Source organism: Mobula birostris, chromosome 1, assembly GCF_030028105.1.
Source record: "Mobula birostris isolate sMobBir1 chromosome 1, sMobBir1.hap1, whole genome shotgun sequence".
Classification (NCBI taxonomy): domain Eukaryota; kingdom Metazoa; phylum Chordata; class Chondrichthyes; order Myliobatiformes; family Myliobatidae; genus Mobula; species Mobula birostris.
In genome coordinates, this window is record NC_092370.1 from 229062873 (window position 1) to 229089302 (window position 26430).

The 26430-nt window shown below is 43.3% G+C and overlaps 1 protein-coding gene across 6 annotated transcripts in view; it reads left to right on the plus strand.

Moving 5' to 3' along the window:
- Window positions 1-26430, plus strand: part of LOC140205546 (centrosomal protein of 128 kDa) — a 642143-nt gene that overhangs the window by 608671 nt on the left and 7042 nt on the right. For 4 of the 6 annotated variants that reach the window (XM_072273171.1, XM_072273166.1, XM_072273186.1 and 1 more), the window contains one exon: window positions 14647-14755. The exons of the other annotated variants lie outside the window; for them this stretch is intronic. In XM_072273171.1, the coding sequence (XP_072129272.1) occupies window positions 14647-14755 (109 nt within the window). The remainder of the gene's footprint in view (window positions 1-14646; window positions 14756-26430) is intronic. 6 annotated transcript variants of the gene reach the window in all.

Sequence of the window (26430 nt, forward strand, 5' to 3'; positions counted from 1 at the left end):
AGGTTACTACAGTGGTGGTACAGCTTTTCAGCTTTCTACCCAACTCGTAAGTTCTGTCTTCAGGACCCCCCTCCTTTTTCTTACCTATGTCATTGTTGCCAATACATACCGAGACTTCTGGCTGCTTGCCCTTTCCCTTTGGGATACTGTGGACCCAATCCAAGAGGTACCTGACCTTGGTACTTGGGAGGCAACATACCATCCGGGCGTCTCTTTCACATCCACAGAATCTCATGTCCACTCAACTATGGAATCACCTATCACTTCTGCAGTCCTCTTTTCCCCTTCCCTTCTGCGCTGCAGCGCCAGACTGAGTTCCAGAGACTTGGCCGCTGTGTCTCCCCTTCGTAGGTTGTCCCCCCTTTCTAGGTCGTCCCCCTCAATAGTATCCAAAGTGATATACTTTTATTGAGGGGAACGGCCACAGGGGCACTCTGCACTAGCTGCCTATTTCCTTTTCCTCTCCTGACAGTCACCCAGATGCATGCCTTTTGCAACAGATGGATGACTACCTTCCTGTACCTCCTATCTATCACCTCCTCATTTTCCTGTATGAGCCGAAGGTCATTGAGCTGCAGCTCCAGTTTCTTACAGTTCTCTGGGGAGCTGCAGTTCGGTGCACCTGGTGCAGATGTGATTATCTGTGAATTCCCACATCTCACACACAGAACAAAACACAGCCCCTGGAGCCATCCTCGCTCCACTAACTATGCACTAACAAACAAAGGATGAAGAAGAAACTTACCTCGCTCAAACCTGTTCTCACCTAAGACTGATGAGATAAAGCCACACATTCTCACACTGGTCCACTCCAACAGTGGCCGCTCCACTTGTCACTACATTTTTAAGTACTTACTGCTTGAATGCTAGTCATAGTAAAAGATTCATACAGCACAGAAATACACCCTTGGGCCCAATGTGCATTCCATTTGTCAATTATCCATCATTTCTTGGTCACAGCTCTCTATACCTTACCAATTTAGGTACTCTTTTTATGTCTACAAGATTAAAGATTAGCTTTATTTGTCACATGTACATTGAAACATACTGTGAAATGCATCACTTGTGTCAAATCAAATCAGCGAGGATTGTACTGGGCAGCCCGCAAGTGTCACCACGCCTCTGGTGCCAAGATAATATAGCCACAAATCATTAATCCCAAACCGTATGCCTTTGAAATGTGGGAGGAAACTGGAGCAACTGGAGGAAAGCCACACGGTCACGGGGAAAACCTCTCCCTACCGCACATCGACTGCTCCTGTGGCGAGAGTCAGGAGCACCAAGTTTCTTGGAGGGCACACCATGGTCCCTCAACACCACCTCTTTAGTCAAGAAAGCACAGCAGCTCCTCCACTTCTTGAGGAGATTAAGGCAAGCAAGGCTCTTTGTCCCATTCAGCCACATTTCACAGGAGCACAATGGAGAGTTCCCTGACCATCTGCATCACCATCCGGAATGGGTATTTGAAGGCTTATGACCACAAGACCCCGCAGTGTATTGTGAGAACTGCTGAGAGAATCATTGGGTTCTCTCTCCTCCCCATCCGCGATAAATACCAGAGGCACTGCTTTCACAGAGCCCTCAGCATTGTAAAGGAACACCTCTCCCCTATCTGTCCCACAATCTCTTTGCCCTCCTACCGTCAGGCAGAAGGTACCACAGTATAAGAACAAGGGCTGTTAGGCTGGGCCACAGCTTCCTCCCCCAGACTATGAGACTTCTGAACACCCTGCTTCCACCCAGTATACATTATTTATGTCAGCACCAGTAGCATTATACTGTATGTCGTATGTGCACGTTATGTCAACTTGTACATCTACAGAATATTTTTGTTGTCTGTTAATATTATTTTATGTGATATATGTACTGTTTTACACCTTGTTCCCAGAGGAAAGTTGTTTTGTTTAGCCATACACATGTGTACGGCTGAATGACAATAAACTTGAACTTGAACATACAAACTCCTTATAGTTGAGCAATGGGAATCGAACTCTCATCTTAAAGCTGGCAGTGTAAAGTGATTGTGCTAACCGCTGAGCTACCGAGTCACTTACTTCATCAACCATTCAGGCAGTGTGTTCCACATTCCCACCAACCTGTGGGTGATCGTAAACACAAAATAATCTGCAGATGTTGGGGTCAAAGTAACACTCACAACACGCTGGAGGAACTCAGCAGGTCGGGCAGCATCCGTGGAAAAGATCGGTCGACATATCGGGGCCAATCTTTTCCACGGATGTTACCCGACCTGCTGAGTTCCTCCAGCGTGTTGTGAATGAACCTGTGGGTGAAAAACTTCTTCCTCAGATCCCCTCTAAACTTCTTCCCTCTTACCCTAGACCTACGTCCCCTAGTTTTTGACACCCTTATTATGTGTAAGTGCTTCTTTAGTACATCTAGGACTTGCTGCCAAATGCGGATAGTATCACAACATTATGGAGCCTCAGACAGAAAGCCATTATTTTCTGGATAACTTTCGTGTTGAGCCTTGCACTGCTTTTCACATCTTGCTTCCACATTTTTTTACTCTATTACCATCCTTATCTATCCACAACAACTTCAACCCAGTTAATGAGGTATTTGAAGGCACTTTCAAACTTGTGACTGCCGGTGACACCGATATTTTGCCAGATTTTGGATCCCAGATAACTTTTTTTGAGATGACTTGCAGTTAAGGGTCTTACAGTTTCACTTGAAGGCACTGGACTGGCTGAGGCTTTCTAAGGCGTTGGTCAAACCGCACTTGAGTATGGTGAGAAGTTTTGGGTCTCTTATCTAAGGAAGGATATACTGGCATTGGAGAGGGTCCACAGGAGATTCACCACAATAACCTCACAAACGAAAGGGTCAACTTTTGAGGAGCATTTGATGACTCTGGGCCTGTCATTGAGGCCCGTGGTTGGTTGGGGTCAGCCATGGTTGTTTCCTCCCAGTATTCTATGTGATAAGCAAGCCAGGGCAGTACAATGTGGAGAGGAAGCTGTTGCCCATGCAGCAGGCTCCCTACCTCCACACAGTTGATGAGTCCAATGGAAAGGCAAATACTGATTTAAGGCACCAGTAACCCACCTTTGTCCTTCTCTTGTCAGTAGAAATAGTCCTACTGGGCTTAGTAGCTTAGCCACAGGTGAATGCCAGGAACTGGACTTGGTTGTCAGAGGCTATTTGAGATGCACGTCATTGGGAGCATTTAATAGGTACTGGGAGCTTATCCTCGCTACTTCCCCTGGCTGTGACGATCTTAAGGAACTAAAGTACTTGCCTGTACTCACTGGGGTGGGGGCAATCTCATTGAAGCATATTGAATATTGAACAGTAGACATGGAGAGGATGTTTCTTACAGTGGTGGAGCAGAGGGCACAACTTCTGAATACTAGGATATCCCTTTAGAAGAGAGATGAGGAGAAATTTCTTTAGCCAGAGGGTGGTGAATCTGTGGAATTTGTTGTCATGGATGATTTTGAAGGCTAGGTCATTGGGTATATTTAAATCAAAGGTTGATAGGTTCTTGATCAGTAAGGGCTTCAAAGATTATGAGAAGTCAGGAGAATGGGGTTAAGTCACCCATGATGAAAGGGTGGAGCAGACTCGATGGGCTGAATGGCCTAATAAGCTGTTTTGTGAACAAATTGAAATAAGTCGCCTTGATCTATAAATCCACTGGCACCATCTTCCCTAGCTCCTCCACCAGAGGCAAAGTTGAGGAAACTGATGAGCTCAGCATGAGCGCATGAAGCAGCACCAATGCAATTGTTAATATAACGCAGAAAGAGTTGGGGAGCATTACCAAGAAAGGCTCCGAACATGGGCTGTTCGATATAGCCAACGAAAAGATAAGCATAGCTGGGGTCCATGTGGGTGCTCATGGCTGCACCTTGAGATTGGAGAAAGTGGGAGGAGCCAAAAGAAAAATTGTTTAGGTTGAGGACCAGTTCTAATAGATGGATGAGGGTGGTGGTAGAGGGGAATAAGTTGTGTCTGTTGTCAGGAGAGAAGCAGAGAGCTTTAAGGCCTTCTGGATAGGGGATAGGTGTGTATAGCGACTGGTGAAAATGAAGCGGTCAGGGCCAGGATATTGAAAGTTGTTATGGGGGTCAAGAGCATGTGAAGTGTTACGAATGTAAGTAAGAAGTGACTGAACCAAGTGGGATAGAATGGAGTCGAGGTATGTGGATACAAGTTCAGTTGGACAGGAGCAGGCAGAAATAATGGTCCTACCCGGACAGTCAGGTTTGTGAATCTTGGGTAGGAGGGCAACCTAGTGTTGGAGGGCAGATCGGCTATCCTGGAACATGGTCTCTCTGTTTCAGTGGTGTGTTCGCATTTTGAAAGCTCCTCTGAGACTAAACAGGACCACAGTGAAAACATGACCTCTTCCTGGCCGAAGTGGAATGTCCTTGCAAAATTAAATATTACCAGAGATCAAATGAGCTGAAAATAAAGTTGTACAAATGTTGCTGTTAATAGCCACTGGTTATACGACTTGGATGGTTAAGTAGGAGGGAAAGGTTCAACCGATCTTAGAGTAGGTTAAAAGGGTGGCACAACATTGTGGGCCGAAGGGCCTGTATTGTACTGTAATATTCTACTGTATGTTCTATCTAAGTAAATAGAAATCAGAATCAAAATCTGAATCAGAATCAAGTTTATTATTACTGACATATTTTGTAGTTTTGCAGCAGTGGTACAGTGCAATACGTAAAGATTATTGTACATTACATTAAAAATATATTAAAAATAAATAGTGTGAAAAAGAAAGCAAAATGGTGAGGTTGTGTTCATGGGTGATTCAGAAATCTGATGTCAGAGGGGAAGAGGCTGTTCATGAAACACTGAGTGTGGGTCTTTAGAATTCTGTAGCTCTTCTCTGATGGTGACAATGAGAAGAGGGCTTGCCCTGTGTGGTGGGGGTCCTAAGTGATGGATGATGCTCTTGACTGGGATCCACTAACACACCAACAAAAAGGGAAATAAAGTTAATATTTTCTATTCACTCTCGATGGAAAGGGACACTAACAGATAATTTTTATCCTGTTTACATATATTTTATACATGAGAGAACGAGATTTAGGTCTCAATTACAAGGCAGCTCTATTAAAGTTAATTGTATCTCCGTTACTGTGGAAACTTGCAACATATAAACAAAGCAGTTACTGTTTAAGCCTCTTTATCGTAAATGTCACTCTCACAAATATAGATCTCCTGGTTGAGTTATTTCTAATAGCAGGCAATTTTAAAACCAAATTTGACGTTCTAAACTGCTGCAAGGAGGAACATCAAACAAACTTTGATGCAGGTCCATGTAAGCAGATGACCTGAAGCTTGGTCAAACACCCAAATTTTGAAGGGCATCTTAAAGAAAGAAAGGGAGCAGTAGAGGGTTTTGTCGAGGAAATTCCAGAGCGTAGGACCTTAAGATACCTTAAGACATCTCTGTGAGTGATGGACCAATCAAACTTAGGGATGACTAAAGCTAGAAATGGCAGACCTTATGAAGGATTTCAATCAACAGTAGATTTCTGGATTGGGGAGTGGTCAATGTCAAAGAAGATATGCTAAACAAGGAAGCAAATTTAAAGTCTCAGCCATTGTTTTAGATCAGGAGCAATACCTAAAAGGCTAGAACACCCCTCCTTAGGACTGAAAGTAGCCAATACTTGGACTCACAAAAGTTAGGGGAGATTTAAAAAGATTAACTTGATTTGTCAAATATATATTAGAGCATTAAAATGTACAGTGAAATGCATTGTTTTACATTAATGACCAACACAGTCTAAGATGTGCTGGGGGCAGCCCTCAAATATCGCCATGTTTCCGATGTCAATATTGCATAGCAAGGATGATTTGAATGGGTATGAATGGGACTTAAACATGTTGAGATGTAGGCAGCTAACTGCAAGTACAATGAGGGTGCCAACCAGAAGATATAAGAGTAGTCCAATATGGAACTTACAGCTACATTGATGAGGTTTCCGGCAACAAAGTAGAGAAGTGACATAAAAGGAGGAAGCTAAATGCATGATGGATGAAGATTTAAAATCTGAAATTGACAGTTCTGTTAACCAATGGTATCAATGAGTTTGTTAACCAATGATCTCAGTGAATGACAAGAGTACTCCGAAGCAGTGCTGGCTTCCTCCTGTTCCTTAGGACCCAGCAAATGTAATTGTTGTATTCTTATTGGCAGAAGGCAGGCTAGATGAGGTGTTTTCTGGTATTGGTATTGGTTTATTTTTGTCACATGTACTGAGATACAGCGAATAGCTTTTGTTTAGCATGCCATCCAGACAGAGCACACCATGCACGATTGTGTTGAGGTAGCAAAAAGCAAACAGAATGGGGAATATATTGTTGCAGTTATCGAGAAAGTGCAAGTAGATGAAGCAAGTGCAAGGGCTGTGACAAGGTAGATTGGGAGATCAAAAGTTCATCGTTTAGTATTAGAGGGTTTGAACGCAGAACATAGAACAGTACAGCACAGGAACAGGCCCTTCAGCCACAATGGTGTGCCGAACCAATTAATTAGTGATCAAATGGCCAACTAAACTAATCTCTTCTGTCTACACGATGTCCTGAGTGGACAGAGTGGTGAGCTTAAGGCTTTAGCTCTTCAAGGCTTCAGGGAAGAGAGGCTTCAGTCTGAGCAAAGGAAAGAAAAGCTTAATATTTTTCCTTCTCTCCTTTATATTTGCTCAGCTAGGTAGAGGTGACAGGCAGGATAGTGCAATGCAGGACGTGGGAAGGCAAGGAGATCTCCAGTATCCCTGACCACTGCAACTGTGGGAAGCACATCCAGCTGCAGCTTTTAATAAACCTCATTAAAGTGGGAGGTGGAACTGGATGAACTGCGGATCTTTCGGGAGGCTGAAGGGGTAATAGATAGGACACATAGAGAGGTAGTTACACCCAAGGTGCATGACCAAGAAAACTAGGTGACAGTCAGGAAGGGGGAGAGGGGTAAAGGAGCCAGTGTAGAGTACCCCTGTGGCCATCCCCCTCAATAACAAGTATATAACTGTGGATACTGTTGGGAGAGGGATGATCTTATAGGAAACTCACAGTGGTTGGGTCTCTGGCACTGAGTCTGCCTCTGCCTCTGTGACTCAGAAGGGAAGGGGGAAGAAGAGGCATGCTGTGTTGATAGGGGATTCATTAGATAGGAGAATGGACAGGAGGTTCTGTGGGCGAGAACGAAATTCCCAGATGGTATGTTGCCTCCTGGGCGCCAGGGTCCAGGACAACTTGGATCGAATCCTCACCATCTTAAGTGGGAGGGTGAACAACCAGAAGCTGTGGTCCATGTAAGTACCAATGACATGGGTGAGACAAGTGATGATGTTATGCATTGGGAATTCAGGGAGTTTGCTGCTAAGTTAAAGGGCAGGACCTACAGGGTTGTGATCTCAGGATTGCTACCTGTGCCATGTGCTAGTGAGGCTAGAACTGGGATGATTATACAGTTTAATATATGGCTAAGGAGTTGGTGTAGGAGGGAGGGCATAAGATTTTTGGATCATTGGTCTCTCTTCCAGGGAAGATGGGACCTGTACAGAAGGGACAGTTTGCACCTGAACTGGGGGGAGCTAATATCCTAGCGGGAAGGTTTGTTAATGCTGCACGGTGGGGTTTAAACTTGAGTTGCAGGGAGGTGGGAACGAGAGTGCCAGAACAGTTTGTGGAGAGGTTGTGGAGGCAGATGATGGTAAGACCTTAGACAAAGTTAGGAATCAAAAGGTTGAGCATGGTGCAACAAAATTGAAAAGGGTGAATACAGGACTGAAGGTGTTGTATTTGAATGCGCGCAGTATATGGAATAAAGTAGATGAACTGGCAGCACAGTTGCTGATCGGTAGGTACGATGTTGTAGGCATCACGGAATCATGGCTGAAAAATTATTGAATTGACTTTATTACTTACTTCGTGTACATGAGTAGTAAAAATCTTTACGTTACATCTCTGTCTAAATGTGTAATGCGCAATTTGTAATAAATAGTAGGTACAACCGGACAGTCAATATAACATAGAAATATAATTGTATTAATGTGAATTAATCAGTCTGATGGCCTGGCGGTAGAAGCTGCCCCAGAGCTTGTTGGTCCTGGCTTTTATGCTGCAGTACTATTTCCCGGATGGTAGCAGCTGGCCACCTCTTGTTTCAGCTTCGGCCTGTACATGAGCAGCAGCACGATGGAGTGATCCAACTGTCCAAACGGCGGGCGGGGGAGCGCTTTGTAAGCAGTGTGGGAGAGTAGCAGTGGTCTAGTGTGCTCACCTTGATGTGTTGACTAACTTCGGAGAGACTTTAGACAATGACGCTGTATTAAAGTCACTGGCGATGATGAAGGCAGCCTCTGGGTGTGCAGTCTCAAGGGTGCTGGAAGCTTAATGTCCAAGGATACATATTGTGTCAGAAGGATAGGCAGGAAGGCATAGGGGGCGGCATTGCTTTGTTGGTAAAAAATGAAAGCAAATCATTAAAAAGAGGTGACACAGGGTTGGAAGGTGTTGGATCATTGTGGATAGAGCTAAGGTACTGCAAGGGTTTAAACAGACCCTGCTAGGAATTGACAGAACCCCCAAACAGTAGTAAGGATGTGGCCCACAAATTACAACAGGAAATAGAAAATGCATACCAAAAGGGCATTGTTACAAGCATGGGGGATTTCAATATGCAAGTAGATTGGAAAATCAGGCTGGTGCTGCATTACAGGAGGGGGAATTTCTAGAGTGCCTATAAGATGGCTTTTTAGAGCAGCTCATGGTTGAGCCCACTAGGGGATCAGCTATTCTGGATTGGGTGTTGTGCAATGAACCAGAATTGACTATAGAAAAGAACCATTCGGGGCAAGTGATCATAATATGATCAAATTCACCTTGAAATTTGAGAAGGAGAAGCTAAAGTCAGATGTAACAGTACTATCATGGAGTAAAGGGAATTACAGAGGCATGAAAGAGGAGTTGGCCAGAATTGATTGGAAAAGAACACTGGCAGGTATGATGGAATGGCTGGAATTCCTGGAAGCAATTCAGAAGGCACAGGAAATATACATCCCAAAGAGGAAGTAGTATTCTAAAGGAAATATGACACAACCATGGCTAACAAGAGAAATAAAAGCCAAAGAGAGGGCATATCATAGAGCAAATATTACTGGAAAGTTATATCATTGGGAAGCTTTTAAAAGCCAACTGAAGGCAACTAAACAGGTCATTAAGTAGGTAGAGATGGAATACACAAGTAAGCAGATACCAAAAGCTTCTTCAGATACACAAAGAGGCGAGAGTGGATATCGGACTGCTGGAAAACTATGCTGGAGATGGGGGACAATGAAATAGCGGATGAACTAAATAATTATTTTGCAAGAGTCTTCACCATGGAAGAAACTAGCAGTATGGTGGAAGTTCCAGGTGTCGGGGGTATGAAGTGTGTGAAGTTACCATAACTGGAGAGAAGGTTCTTGGGAAACTGAAAGGTCTGAAGGTAGATAAGTTACCTGGACCAGATGGTGTCAGACAACACTCCAGAGTTCTGAAAGAGCTGGCTATAATGATTGTGGAGGCATTAATAATGATCTTTTAAGAATCACTAGGTTCTGAAATGGTTCTGGAAAACTAGAACATTGCAAATATCTCTCCATTCTTCAAGAAGGGAGAGAGGCAGAATAAAGGAAACTATAGGCCAGTTAGTCTGACGTCAATGGTTGGGAAGATGTTGGAATAGATTATTAAGGATGAGGTCTCACAGTACTTGGAGACATACGATAAAATAGACCATAGTCAGCATGGTTTCCTCACGGGAAAATCTTACTTAACAAATCTGTTGGAATTCTTTGAGGAAGTAACAAGCCGGAAAAACAAAGGAGAATTGGTTGATGTTGTGTACTTGGATTTTCAGAAGGCCTTTGACAACGTACCACACGTGAGGCTGCTTACCAAGCCACAAGCCCATGGTATTACCGGAAAGATTCTAGCATGGATAAAGCAGTGGCTGATTGGTAAGAGGCAAGGAATGAGAATAAAGGGCTGCCTCTGACTAGTGTTGTTCCACAGGGGTCTGAGTTGGGACCGATTCTTTTTATGTTATATACCAATGATTTGGATGATGAAATTGATGGCTTTGTTGCAAAGTTTGCAGACGATATGAATATAGGTGGAGGGGCAGCTTGTTTTGAGATTAGGAGAATGAGCAAAGAAATGACATTTGGAATGCAGTGTTGGAAAGTGTATAGTCATTCACTTTGGTAGAAGAGATGAAAGTGTTGACTACTTTCCAATATAAAAAAACTGAGGTGTAAAGGGACTTGGGAGTCTTTGTGCAGGATTTCCTAAAGGTTAATTTACAGGTTATGCCTGTGGTGAGGCAGACGAATGCAATGTTAGCATTCATTTCAAGAGGACTAGAATATAAAAGCAAGGATGTAATGTTGAAAGTTTCTAAAGCACTGGGGAGGCCTCACTTGGAGTATTGTGTGCAGGTTTGGGCCCCTTATCTCAGAAAGGATGTACTGATACTAGAGAGGGTTCTAAGGAAGTTCACAAAAATGATTCCAGGATTGAATGGCAGGTTATATGAAGAGTGTTTGTCAGCTCTGCGCCTGTATTCACCAGAATTCAGAAGAATGAGGAGTGACATCATTGAACCCTATCGAATGGTGAAAGGCCTTGATTGAATGGTTGTGGAGAGGATGTTTCCTATGATAGGAGAGTCTAAGACCAGAGGACACAGCCTCAGAATCAAGGGGCATCCTTTTAGAATGGAGATGAGAAGGAATTTCTTTAGCCAGAGAGTGGTAAATCTGTGGAATTCTTTGCCACAGGCAGTTGTGGAGGCAAAATCTTTATGTATATTAAGGCAGAGGTTGATAGATTTGTGATTGATCAGGGCATGAAGAGATATGGAAAGAAGGCATGAGATTAGGGCCGAGAGGAAAATTGGATCAGCCATGGTGAGCAACAAACATAACATGCTGGAGGAACCTAACAGGCCAGGCTGCATCTATGAAAAAATGTACAGTCAACATTTCAGGATGAGACCCTTCAGCAGGACCCCATAGATGCTGCCTGGCCTGCTGAATTCCTCCAGCATTTTGTGTGTGCTGTTTGGATTTCCAGCATCTGCGGGTTCTCTGTTGTCATGATGAGATGATGGAGCAGAGTCGATGGGCCAAATGGCCTAATTCTGCCCCTATATCTTATGGTCTTATGGTGCTATGGTCCTCTATTTTCCTCACATTCATGTATCTATCAAACTGTCTCTTAGAAGTCCCCAATATATCTGCTTCTACCACCACTCCAGCCAGCACATTTCAGGCACCCACCAGTCTCTGTTTAAAAAAACTTGCCCCTCACATTCTCCTTTGAAATTACCGCCTCATGCCTTAAATGTATTAGACATTTCAACCCTGGGAAAAAGATACTGTCTGTCTACTGTCTCTATGTCCCTGATACTCTTATGTACCTCTGTCAGATCTGTTTGTTCAAAAGTTTGAAAACAGCGGAATGTGACCTTGGGTCTGCTGGTTCATACTCTCAGGCTTTTGGGCATTCTGTCCTGTGGGAGAACAGAGAGTGGCTAGGGTGGGAGGGTTCTCTGATTATGATTATTTTCCTGAGACAGCAGAAAATGTAGATGGAGTCAGTGGAGGGGAGGCTGGTGGTGGGCTGGGCTGGGCTGCATTCTTGCACTCTTGGGCAGAGCAGTTGCCATACCGTGCAGTAATGTGTCTAGATAGGATGCTTTTTAAGGTTAGAGATTAAGCTGAACTTTTTTGACCACATATTCAATGAAACATACAGTGAAATGTGTCATTGGAATCAATGACCAAACCAGACCCAGGATGTGCAGGGGGCAGCCTGCAAGTGTTGCCATGCTTCCAGCAGGAATGTAGCATGTCCATAACTCACGAACCATAACCTTTCAAATGGGTGTGGGTATTGGAGCACCCAGAGGAAACCTATGCAAATTCCATACAGACAGTGGCTGGAATTGAACCTCAATCACTATAGTGTAAAATGTTACGTTGACCACTACGTGACCATGTATGGTGCATCTTTTACAGTTGGTGAGGGTTACTGGGGGACACGTACGTGGAACTCTCCATATACCTGGATGAGTGCAGCTCAAACTACACATAGATTAACGAGAAAGATTAGCTCTATTTACATTAAAACATACAGTGAAATGCATTGTTTGCAACACAGTCCAAGGAGGTGCTGGGGGCAGCCTGCAATTGTTGCCACACTTCTGATACTAACATAACATGTCCACATCTTACTAACCCTAACCCATATTTTTTTGGAATGTGGGAGGAAATCAGAGCACCCAGAGGAAAACCACGTGCTCACAAGGAGAATTTAAAAACTCTTTGCAGCAGTGGTGGGAATTGAACCCTGATCACTGGCACAGTAAAATGTTACGCTATGGTACATCTATAAAAACTGGTGAGGGTTATTGGGGACATGAAAGTGGAATGTATTCCTACTGTTGTAATGCTAAAAGCTGTTATTCCTGGCACAAGAAGTTTATTTTGTAAGTTGCCCTTGTTGATTTATATATTTTAATAGCCATGTACTGTGGGAATAGCAGTGTCGTGGTCATGTCACTGCATTATTAATTCCCAGAATCTGATTAAGATCCCACCAAGGCATGCCGAGCATGCGATGTCAGTTTTAAAAAAACTCCGACCAGAAAAGTGACCTTGAAACTATCAGACTCAACCAGCTGCATAACTAGTCACAAAGGCCCTTGGCAAAAGAAATTTGTTATCCTTATAAAACCATAAGACATAGGCCATTTGGCCTATCAAGTCTGCTCCACCATTCCATCATGGCTAACACTGTCTCACTTTTTTAATATATATTGTTTTTTGCACAATTTTTGGTCTGTTTGGTATGTGTATATTGTGGTTGATTTAATTATTCATTTATTATTATTATTGTTTTATTTTTTTTCTTCTGTATTATGTATTGCATTGAACTGCTGCTGCTAAGTTAACAAATTTCACTACACATGCCGGTCATGATAAGTCTGATTCTGATTTATTGTCCCCCTGGACCCCATTCGCTTGCCTTCACCCTGTATTCCCACTGCTGTCTGTAAAGAGTTTTACATGGGTTTCTTCCGGGTGCTCCAGTTTCCTCCCACTGTCCAAAGACATACCAGTTGGTAGGTTAAATAGTCATTGCAAATTGTCCCATGATTAGGCTAGTGTTAAATTAGGGGTTGCTGGGTTGTGCAGCTTAGAGGGCTGGAAGGATCTGTTGTGTGCTTTACCTCAATAAATAAATGAAGCTTTGACACCCTTCCTAATGGAGAACCTATCAACCTCCACTTTAAATATACCCAATGACCTGGCCTCCACAGCTGTCTGTGGCAATGAATTCCACAGATTCACCACCCACTGACTAAGGAAATTCCTCCTCATCCCTGTTCTAAACGGAGCTCCTTGTAATCTGAGGCTATGCCCTCTAGGTCCTAGACTCCCCCACAATAGGAGATATTTGATAGGTTTCATTGATATTCCCCCTCATTCTTCTAAACTCCAGACTTATATTTGATTGCAGAATTGAAATGGCCCTCTTGGTCCAATTTGCAGGCCGCTGATTTGTACCACTGTTTCCTAATGCACACCAGAGCTTCCACATGCCTGTAAGGATGGACAATAAATCCACTGTTCACCCAGAGCCATTTGCATAGAGTCCCAGTGATACAGAGCAAAATAGAAGGAGGTCTGTACTCACTGGTGTTCAGAAGATTTTTGTAACCCCAGAAATTAATCGAAAGAAAAACATAGGAGCCAGGATTGACTTGTCTACTTAGTTTTCCTCCCTTTTCTTTGTAAAGGGCTCACATATGGCATGGTGGTGTAATGATGTAAGGCATTCACGCACTTCTTACATGTAACTTGAACAAAGAATGCTTAATCAAACAACAATATACAAATTTACTTAAATATTACTGAAGTATTGAATACACTACAGTGTGCCTATCTATGAATTTCTTAAATGACCCTGATGTATCTGCCAGTACCACCACTCCTGGCAGGACATTACCACTCTCTGTGTAAAGAACTTACCTCTGACACCCCCCCAATACTTCCCTTCAGTTGCATTAAAATTTTGCGTCCTTGTACTAGCCATTTCTGGATGAGATAAAGTCTCTGGCTATCTATTCGATCAATGCCTCTTATCATCTTGTACATCTATCTCAACTCACCTTTCATCCTCCTTCACTCCAGAGAGAAAAGCCCTAGTTTTCTCAACCTATCCTCATAAGATATAAAAGTTGCTGGTGAACGCAGCACACCAGGCAGCATCTCTAGGAAGAGGCACAGTCGATGTTTCGGGCCGAGACCCTTCCTAGACCCTCTTCCTAGAGAAGCTGCTTGGCTTGCTGTGTTCACCAGCAACTTTTATGTGTGATGCTTGAAATTCCAGCATCTGCAGATTTCCTTGTGTTTGCGCTCATAAGATATGATCTGTAATATAGGCAGCGTCCTGGCAAACCTCCTCTACACTCTCTTTAAAGCTTCCATATCCTCCTATGATGAGGCAATCAGAACTGAAAGTAATATTCCAAGAGTGGGCACAATATGTCATAATGTGAAATAACCAAACCTGTGTTAATTTTGAATGCCCTTGGACGTACAGGTGGAAGAGTCAGATGCAGGCTTGGGGACTGAACGATTGGAGGATACATCTGCCACATTAAGTGACCAGAATGATTTCCCTTCCTTCTCTTTGACTGCAGGCATGTGCTGTAAGTATGGACAGGCTCCTCCCTAACTACAAGCCTCAAATTTACTGTGAAAATTTAGTCTGAGTTCTAGCCAACAGCCAATGATTGAATATCCAGTTGTTCAGAATACCCGCAAGCTTAGCTCAGCTTTAGTAAGTGGTATCTACAGAGCTGGACGTGACCCTGCCTCTGGCCATAATGCACCCTGTATGTCCATTTCTGGAAAGGATAAATCTCTGCTTTTGCAATGTGATATTGCCAATAAAACCTTGCTCTATTTCTAAACAGTGGTTAGTTTGCAGTTCAATACAAGTGCTAGATTTGGAGCGGCATGGTTAGCTTTACAGTGGGCCAGATGTAAGACCAGGATTTGATTCTTGCGGCTGTCTGTAAGGTATTTGTGCGATTTCCCTGTGACCGCATGGGTTTCTTCTGGATGCGCTGGTTTCTTCCCACATTCTAGAGATGTACAGGTCGGGGATAGTGAGTTGTGGGCATGGTTCGTTGACACTGGAAGCATGTCCTCGGATTATATTGGTCAGACTGTTCAATGAGTGTAATGCTATTACACCAGCGACCCAGGTTCAATTCTGCTACTGACAGTAAGGAGCTTGTTCATTTTCCCCATGACCACGTGGGTTTCCACTGGTTGCCCTGGTTTCCTCCCACATTCCAAGTTAGGGTTAATGAGTGGTGTGAATACAGTGTTGGTGCCAGTTACTGACTGCCCAGCACAATCCTCACTGATCTGATTTGATGCAAACGACACATTGTACTGTATATTTCAATGTACATGTGACAAATAAAGTTATTATTTTCTTTAATCTCATCTTTAGCTAAGAGCAGGAGAGAGTCAATGCACAAGATTGACGTTGTTGAGCTCTTCACCATCATTGTCCAGAAACTTAACCTACACCATCCTACAAAGTTGCTGACATCAAGAGTAGGTTATAAGCCAGCTGTCTTGACAACCAAAATAGTCCACCATTTATTGGTATTAGTATTTTTTATTATTGTCACTTTGTTATTATTACTAAGATACTGTGAGAAGCTTGTTTTGCATACTGTCCATACAGATCAAATCATTACACAGTGCTTTGAGGTAAAATAATAGCAATGCAGAAGAAAATGTAAAAATGATCAAAGAAGTGCAGCACAGGTAAATAATAAAGTGCAAGATCATAACAAGGTAGATTGTGAGGCTAAGAGTCCATCTTATTGTACAAGAACATCCGTCCAAGTGACTGATAACAGTGGTACAAGAATGTCACGAAGCATGACAGTAAACTCTCCGCATGCCTGGATGAGCGCAACTCAAACTACACGTAGATTAAAGAGAAAGGTTAGCTTTATTTGTCACATGTATATGGAAACATACAGTGAAATGCATCGTTTGCAACACAGTCTAACGATGTGCTGGAGGCAGCCTGCAAGAGCTGCCACGCTTCTGGTGCCAACATGGCGTACCCACAAATTACTAACCCTAACTCATACACCTTTCAAGCATGAGTGGGAACTGGAGCTCCTGGTCATGGGGAGAACGTACACACTTCTTACAAACAGCACTGGGAATTGAATCCTAATTGCACTAACCACTGACTTCCACACCATCAAATAATGAACCATCAAACAGGGCCATCTGTGTGGGACCCATCAATCACACTGAGCATTTGTGCCATCTGCTGCCACTGAATTGTGCCCACAATGCGTACCAAAAGCACCATACGCTCCAGCAACTTAGAAAGATTTCTTTAAGACTTCTCAAACCCCTGACCACTAGCATCGGGAGGAATAAGGTGCCAGGCATATGGGAACAGCACTATCTGCACATTCCCTTGCTGCGCACTGACTGGGTAATATATCTCCATTCCTTCATCATTGTGTCAAAATCCTGAAACTTCCATCCCGATCCAACTGCATTTGGTAGCTGCCTGGATTCATCTCCACCTTTCTATGGACAATAATGCTTACTTTGTCAGTGATTTAGAGATATAACACAGGAACAGGCCCTTCAGGTCCAATAAGCCCACACCTTCCAAATTAGTCTCATGTGACCTATTAACCTACAAACCACCTATTGTCTTCGGAATACAGGAGAAAGCCCATGTGGTCACGGGGGAAACGTGCGAACTCTTTACAGACAGAAGTGAACACGGGTCGATGGCACTGTAACAGCATTATGCTAACTGCTGTGCTACTGTGCTGCCCTCATGATGTCTACAATGTCCACATCCCACAAATGAATGGTTCCTGAAAGTGATGGGAACTGCCTTTAACTCAGCACGAGATGAAGCAGAGAATCCTGGAATACAGTGCCTCATGTGAGGAGGGCTTGGATTCAGATAAAGCTACTGGAGTAGCAAATACCAGTACTTATTGGTCAAAGTTCAGATTCAAATTCATTTATCGCCTATACATAAAAATATACAGTGCAGTGTGTCATTTGTGTTAACAACCAATACAATATAGGGAGCTGCTGGGGGTAACCCACGATTGTCATTCACAATCTGGCACCAACATAGCATTCCACAGTTAACCTGGAGCACTTTTATATGTAACGTTTGCTCATGTCTATATTGCTGGTCACATCAACAGACAACTCCACGCGATCTGTTAAGCATGGGTTCCCTTTCATAAAGCCATGCTGACCTTATCCAATCCAGTCAATCCTTTCCAAGTGTTCTGGTATTATCTCTTTTATAATCAATCCTAGCATTCCCTGTTTCACCACCATGACTACACTTCTGGAACACTTCACTGACTGTAATGCAATTTAGGGCTTCCCTGATTTCCTTTGCTCTGTTAGCACTTATTGCAATGAGGTGTTGTACAAGTTAGCTCCCACTTTGGTCTTGCGCAGTGTGTTTCAGCGTGGATGTTTGGGGATTGTAAATCACCACCTTGCACCTTGGAGAAACAGATGCATTTTCCAGATTCAGATTCATTTATTTATCAAGTGTACATCGAAACATGCAGTGACATATACTGTTTGCATTAACAACCAACACACCTAATCCCGAAAGTTTTGCCACACATTCCAGTGTCAACATAGCACACCCACAATACTTAGCAGAGGAACACAGAACATAGTCAGCACAATACAACAACAGCAAAACAAGCCTCATTCTTCCCTCCCACCCACACAGTCCTTCGACCACAGAACTCCGGGACAAGCTGTCTCCAGCCTCCAATGGACCTGCAGATTTGTATACAATGGGCATTCAACGTCCCCTGTGGAAAGTCCAAAGTAAATTTATTATCGAAGTATGTATATGTTACCACAAATTACCTTGAGAGTCATTTGGGTAGTTTGCTTAATGCTACTACAGCACCAGCAACCTGGGTTCAATCCCCACAGCTCTCTGTGAGGAGTTTGTACTTTCTCTCTGTGGTGAGATGGGATTCCTCCAGGTGCTCCAGTTTTCTCTCACATTCCAAAGAATTGCAATGAGGGTGAGAGTTGGTGAGTTGTGGGCATGCAATGAAAGTGCTACAAGCATGTTGACACTTGAGGGCTGCCCCGGCACAATCCTCGCTAATTTGATTTGCTTTAAGTGTGTCACAGTAGAGTAGTGGGTTAATGTAACACTGTTAAAATGTCAGCGGCCTGGGTTCAATTCCCACCACTCTTGGTGAGGGGTTTGTACATTGTCTCCATGACTGTGTGGGTTTCCTTCGGGTGACCATAACACAGAGGAGCAGAATTAGGCTATTCAGCCCATCAAATCTGCGCCACCATTCAATCATGGCTAATCCTGGATTCCACTCAACCCCATACACCTGCCTTCTCGCCATATCCTTTGATGCCCTGACTGATTAGGAAACTATTAACTTCTGCCTTAAGTATACCCATGGACTTGGTCTCCACCACAGTCTGTGGCACAGCATTCCACAGATTCGCTACTCCCTAGCTAAAGGATATTTCTCCTTACCTCTTTTCTAAAGGATTGCCCCTCAATTTTGAGGCTGTGCCCTGTAGTTCTGGAAGCTCCCACCATAGGAAACATCCTCTCCACATCCACCCTAACTAGTCCTTTCAACATTTGGTAGGTTTTTCAATGAAATCCTTCCCGCATTCTTCTAAATTCCAGTGAGTATAGACCCAAAGCTGCCAAAGGCTCCTCATATATTAACCGCTTCATTCCTGGAATCATTCTAGTAAACCTTCCTCAGGACTCTATCCAATGACAACAGATCCTTTCTGAGGTATGGTGCCCAAAACTACAGGAAGGACGTGGAAACCATAGAGAAGGTGCAGAGGAGATTTACAAGGATGTTGCCTGGATTGGGGGAGGGGGGGGGCGTGGCATGCCTTATGAGAATAGGTTGAGTGAAGACCTTTTCTCCTTGGAGCAACAGAGGATGAGAGGTGACCTGATAGAGGTGTATGAGATAATGAGAGGCATTGATCATGTGGATAGTCAGAGGCTTTTTCTCAGGGCTGAAATAGCTAGCACAAGAGGGCACAGTTTTAAGGTGCTTGGAAGTATGTACAGAGGAGATATCAGGGGTAAGTTTTTACACAGAGAATGGTGAGTGCATGGAATAGGCTGCTGGTGACAGTGGTGGAGCCGGATACAATAGGGTCTTTTAAGAGACTCCTGGATAGGTACATGGAGCTCAGAAAAATAGAGGGATATGGGTAACTCTAGGTAATTTCTAAAGTAAGGACATGTTCAGCACAGCATCATGGGCCAAAGGGCCTGTATTGTGTTGTAGGTTTTCTATGTTTCTAAAACTGTTGACAATACTCCAAGTGCAGACTAACTAGTGTCTTATAAAGGCTCAGCATTATCTTCTTAGTCTTATGTTCTATGAAATAAATGCCAATGTTGCATTTGCCTTCTTTACCGCAGACTCAACATGTAAATTAACCTTCTGGGACTCCTAGGTCCCTCTGCACCGCTGATGGTTGAACTTTCTCCTCATTTAGATGATAGTCTGCATTGTTGTTCCTTTTACCAAAATGCATTATCATACATTTTCCAACACTGTATTCCATCTGTCACTTTTTTGCCCATTCTTCCAATTCCTCTAAGTCCTGCTGCAATCACATTGCTTCCTTAGCACTACCTACCCTTCCACCTATCTTCATATCATCTGTAAACTTGCCACAAAGCCATCAATTCCATTATCTAAATCATTGACAAACAATGTGAAAAGCAGCGGTCCCAATACTGACCTTTGAGGAACACCACTATTCACTGGTTGCCAACCAGAAAAGGCCCCCTTTATCCCCACTCTCTGCCTCCTGCCTGTCAGCCATTCCTCTATCCATGCCAGTATCTTTCCTGTAACGCCATAGGATTTTGTCTTGTTAAGCAGCCTCATGTGTGGCACCTAATCAAACGCCTTCTTAAAGTCAAGGTAAGTTACATCCACTGCCTCTCTTTTGTCCACCCAACTTGTTACTTCTGGGTACTGAGGTTTCCTCCCAGATTGCAAAGACATACAGGTTAGTAGTTTAATTGATCACATGGATGTAATTGGGGGAGCGTGCCATGGGCTTGTAAATAAAATAAAAATTTAACATTTTCTTGCACGCATTTCCACAAAAAGAGATACAATAGAACTTACGAAAAACTAATCCATATGCCTCATCCTCTGACCTCTCTCGCTAACAAGGTATTTTTTCCCACAGAACTGATGCTCACTGAATTCTTTTTGTTTCTTACACTATTCTTTGTAATTTCTAGAAACTGTTGTACGTGAAAGTCCCAGGAAATCAGCAGTTTCTGAGATCCCCAAACTACCCCATATGGCACCAACAATCATTCCACAGTCAAAGTCACTTAGATCATATTTCTTCCCCATTCTGATGTTTGGTATGAAAACAGCCAAATCTCTTGACCATGTCTGCATGCTTTAATAATTGAGTTGCTGCCACATGATTGACTGAGTAGGTCTTTGTATTAAAGACCAGGTGTACAGATGTACCTAATAAAGTGGCCACTGAGTGTAGGTAGCATTTACAGAGGAGAATCATTTATTTACACCAAGCCTTTGTACTGGAGTTTATTTTGCACACAAGCTTTCTATGGTCCTAACCCCACTGGCAACCCTTTCTTTCATTCTTTTCAATGTGCTTATTCAACTTTCCCATAAATACATAACACAAGAGATTCTGCAGATGCTGGAAATCCAGAGTAGCACACACAAAATGGTGGAGGAACTCGAAAGATCAGGCAGCATCTGGAGGAGAGTAAACAGTCGACGTTTTGGGCCAAGAACCTTTGTCAGGACTGGAAACGAAGGGGGAAGAAGCCAGAATAAGAAGTTAGGAGATGGGGAAGGAATGCTAGTTGGCAGGTGATAGGTCAAACTAGGTGAGGGGGAAGGTGGATGGGAGAGGGAGAGAGATGAGTTAGGAAATTGGAAGGGGATGGGTGTCTACCTGTGATGCTGCTTCAAACTATTTTCTTAACGTAAATATACTTATCCTTTTATGCTGTGTATAATCATTGGATATTGTTTCGATATAGAATTTTAAGGTATATAACGTTATAAGAAGCATAGGAAAGGTAGATGGTCTGAATCTTTTTTCTGAAACGAGGGCTTGGGAGAGAGGAAGGAACTTTAAAGGGGATTGAGGGGAAAACAATTTACACAGAACGGCCGATAGCTGAAACATGCTGCCAGAGGAAGTGTTGGATTCGGAATCAGAATTGGGTTCATTACTGCTGAGACGTCATGAAATATATTGTTTTGTGGCATTACTACAGTGCAATACATAAAATATGCTATAAATTACAGTGAAATATATATTAAATAAGTAGTGCAAAAAATGAGATCGTGCTCATGGATTCATTGTACATTCAGAAATCTGATGGTGGAGGGGAAGAACCCGTTTCTAAAACGTTGAGTGTGTGTCTTCAAGCTCCTGTACATCCTCCCTGATGGTAGAAATGAACATGAAGGTGGGGGTCCTTAATGATGGATCTGCCTTTTTGAGGCATCTCCTTTTAAAGATACAACTTCAGATACAATCGCTACATTTAAGAGATATTTAGACAGGTACATGAATAGACAAGACGTAGTAGAATAAGGACCGAAGGCAGTAATGGGATTATTGTAGACGGGTGAAAAGGTCAGCATGGGTATGATGGGGCAAGTGGTCTTTTTCTCTATGACTACATCTTTTTCGAATTATCTCTGTTACCCCAGTGTTATCAAGTCAAGTTTCTATACAGATTTAACGTAACTCCCATGCTCGTTAGTTCTTACTCTTTGGACATAAACCTTGGGCTTTGTTTGCATTTCTATGGGCTTATTATCTTGCACTATTCATTAAGAAGTTATGGTGTTAGCAGAGCATCCTGTCCGGTGTCAAATGAAGACAGAATGAAAACGGAAACAACAGTGATTTAAATATTTATCTAAAATTACCATTCAAGCAGAAAATCTTTTGTGAAGAGATGATTGGACGTGGCAGAGTGTGGTAGGAGGATAACTGAGAACTCCTGGTGAGACTGTGAAGTATTGCACAATATATAACGTATAGGAGCCAAGGTCTTATGAAGAAATAGTTTAACTCTTCTTTGTGTAACACCAGTTATTTGCAGATTATACTTTGTTTGAAGTGAACTACCGTAGAGTTGCTCCTTTTTACCATTACTGGTACCCAGTACTTTTCCTTTGTAAAGTGCAGGAGTGGTAGGGTTGCTCTCTTCACACTGCTGCCATTGGGAAGGAGGTACAAGAGCCTTGGGTCCTGCACCACCAGGTTCAGGAACGGTTATTACTCTGCAACAATCAGACACCTGAATAACTTCATTCCCCACAACACTGAGCTGATTACTGAACACAACCTATGGACTCACTTTCAAGGACTCTACAACTCATGTTCTCAGTATTATTTATTTACATTATTACTATTATTATTATTATTACTTTTTTTTTATTTGTCTTCTTTTTCTTGATTGGTCTCAGTCTTTGTTTTTGTGTACACAAAATGTTGGAGAAACTCAGCAGGCCAGGCAGTGTTTATGGAAAAGAGTAAACAGTTGAGATTTCGGGCCAGAACCCGATGAAACATCGCTCGAAACATCGACTGTACTCTTTTCCATAGCTGCTGCCTGGCCTGCTGAGTTCCTCCAGCATCTTTTGTGTGTTGCTTTGGAATAAGATAGATAGATACTTCATTGATCCCAAAGGAAATTAGAGTCTCTACAAATTCACAAATATTAGGTGAGAAAGAATAGAAAAAAAGTTACCTCAAACAGTCTAACAGGAGGGGGTCATCACTTCCCCAGCTATAGGTTGACTCATTATAGAGCCTAATGGCCGAGGGTAAGAAAGACCTCATATAGCGCTTTTTGGAGCAGCGCAGTTGTCTTAGTCTATTACTAAAAGTGCTCTTCTGTTTGGCCAAGATAGCATGCAGAGGGTGAGTAACATTGTCCAGAATTACCAGGATTTTCCATGGGCCCCTTTGTTCTACCACAGCCTCCAGTATGTCCAGTTTGACTCCTATAACAGAGCCAACCTTTCTAATCAGTTTATTGAGCCTGTTGGCATCACCCATTGCCCCAGTACACCACTGCATAGAAGATTATACTGGGGACAACAGACTAGTAGAACATGTGAAGGAGAAGCGTACTCCAAAGGACCTCAGTCTACTCAGGAAGTAGAGGCGACTCCGGCCCTCTGCATTGGTGCTCCACTCAAGTCTGTCATCCAAGTGCACCCTCAGATACTTGTAGGTGTTCACCACATCCATGTCCTCACCGTCAATAGTAACAGGGAGCAGTGCAGGCTTAGACTTCCTAAGGTCAATCACCATCTCGTTTGTCTTACTGATGTTGAGCTGTGGATGATTTAGCTTGGACCATTTTGATAAAGTCCTCCGTTAGGACCCATCCTCCTGTCCTCCATTTATACACTAAACTATTGCTGAGTCATCACAGGATTTCTGCAGATGACGCAACTCAGTGTTGTATCTAAATTCTGAGGTATGCAGGGTAAACAGGAAGGGGGCCAATACAGTCCCCTGTGGGGCCCCAGTGCTGCTTATAGCCATGTCTGACACACAGCTCTGAAGCTCCACAAACTGTAGTCTGCAAGTCAGGTAGTCCATTATCCAGGATACAATGGAAGTGCGGACCTGCAATGAATGGAGCTTTTCCCCCAGCAATGATGACTGTATGGTATTGCAGGTACTTGAGAAATCAAGAAACATGATCCTCACAGTACTGCCCTTCTTATCCAAATGGGAGTAGGCTCTGTTCAACAGGTAGATGACAGCATCGTCGTGCTCCTGGTAGGCAAGCTGCAGGGGATCGAGGGCTGATCTGATGACGGGTCAGAGGTGAGTAGGATCAGCCTCTCTAGAGTCTTCATGTTGTATGAGGTCAGGGTCGGCATCTACAGATTTTCTCGTGTTTGTTTGTGTGTAGTTTTCAATTGATTCTATTGTATTTCTTTATTCTACTATGAACGTTTGCAAAAAAAATCTAGGGTAGTATATGGTGACATATATGTACTTTGACAGAAATTTACTTTGAGCTGTGAACTTTAGCCAATGCCCGTTAGTCTCAGGGCTGCCAGTGGGAGAAATACATTTGACTTCCACAAGAATGTGCCAGCTCTGGGTTTAATTACTGGGTAGCATGGTAGCAAAGGGGTTAGCACAGTGCTTTACAGCACCTGCTGTAAGATCGGGTTTCCATTCCCACCGCTGTTTGTATGGTGTACCCAGAGAAAACCTATCTCTCCCTCCCATTTATATTAGTAAGTCATTTGGTAAGAATCCCCATGTGAGGTTCATTCAGAAAGTAATGAGGCATGGGATCCAAGGAGACCTTGCTTTGTGGATCCAGAATTGGCTTGCCCACAGAAGGCAAAGGATGGTTGTGGATGGTTTGTATTCTGTGTGGAGGTCGATGACCAGTGGTGTTCCACAGGGATCTGTTCTGGCACCCCTCACTTTGTGATTTTTATAAATGACTTGGATGAAGAAGTAGAAGGGTGGACTAGTAAGTTTGCTGATGATACAAAAGTGGAGTTGTTGTGGATAGTCTGGAGGGTTGTCAGAGGTTACAGTGGGTCATCAATAGGATGCAGAACTAGGCTGAGAAGTGGCAGATGGAGTTCAACCCAGATAAGGAAATTACAAGCAGATTTGACAAAGGAGATGCAGTAGATGTGGTGTACTTGGATTTTCAGAAGACCTTTGACAAGGTGCCACACATGAGGCTACTTAGCAAGATAAGTGCCCAGGGAATTGCAGGGAAGTTACTAGCATGGGTGGAGCATTGGCTGATTAGCAGAAAACAGGGACTGGGAATAAAGGGATCCTATCCTGGCTGGCTGCTGGTTACTAGTGGAGTTCCACAGGGGTCGGTGTTGGGACCGCTGTTTTTTACAATGTATGTCAATGATCTGGACTATGGGATTAATGGATTTGTGGCTAAGTTTGCTGATGATACAAAGATAGGTGGAGAAGCGGGTAGTGTTGAGGAAACAGAGAGCCTGCAGAGAGACTTAGATAGTTTAGGGGAATGAGCAAAGAACCGGCAAATGAAATACAATGTTGGAAATGTATGGTCATGCACTTTGGTGAAAGAAATAAATGGGCAGACTATTATTTAGATGGGGAGAGAATTCAAAATGCAGAGATGCAAAGGGACTTGGGAGTCCTTGTGCAGGATACCCTGAAAGTTAACCACCAGGTTGAGTCGGTGGTGAGGAAGGCAAATGCAATGTTGGCATTCATTTCTAGAGGTATAGAATATAAGAGCAGAGATATGATGTTGAGGCTCTGTAAGGCACTCATGAGACCATACTTGGAGTATTGTGTGCAGTTTTGGGCTGCTTATTTTAGAAAGAATATACTGACATTGGAGAGGGTTCAGAGAAGATTCACGAGAATGATTCCAGGAATGAAAGGGTTACTGTATGAGGAACGTCTGGCAGCTCTTGGGCTGTATTCCCTGGAGTTCAGGAGAATGAGGGGGGAGATCTCATAGAAACATTCCGAATGTTAAAAGGCCTGAACAGATTAGATTTGGCAAAGTTGTTTCCTATGGTAAGGGAGTCTAGGACAAAAGGACATGACTTCAGGATTGAAGGATGTCCATTTAGAAGAGAGATGTGGCGAAATTACTTTAGTCAGAGAGTGGTAAATCTGTGGAATTTGTTCTCGCGAGTGGCTGTGGATGCCAAGTCATTGGGTGCATTTAAGGCAGAGATCGATAGGTTCTTGGTTAGCCAGGGCATCAAAGGGTATGGGGAGTGGGGATGACTGGAAGAATTGGATCAGCCCATGATTAAAAGTCGGAGCAGACTCAATGGGCCGAATGGCCTACTTTTGCTCCTATATCTTATGGTCTTACAAGTGTGAAGAGGTTCACTTCAGTAGGTCAAATTTGAAGGCAGAATATAATATTAATGGTAAGTCTCTTGGCAGTGTGGAGGATCAGCAAGATGTTGGGGTTGTGTCCATACGACACTAAAAGCTGCTGCGCAAGTTGAGAGTTTTGCTAATAGGTTGAGTGAACTTGGCCTTTTCTTCTTGGAGTGACGGAGGATAGGAGGTGACCTGATAGAGGTGCATAAGGTGATGAGAGGCATTGGTTGTGTGGATGGCCAGAGGTTTTTTTCCCAGGGCTGAAATGGCTAACATGAGGGGACATAGTTTTAAGGTGCTTGGAAGTAGGTACAAGGGGGATATCAGAGGTAAGTTTTTCACACAGAGA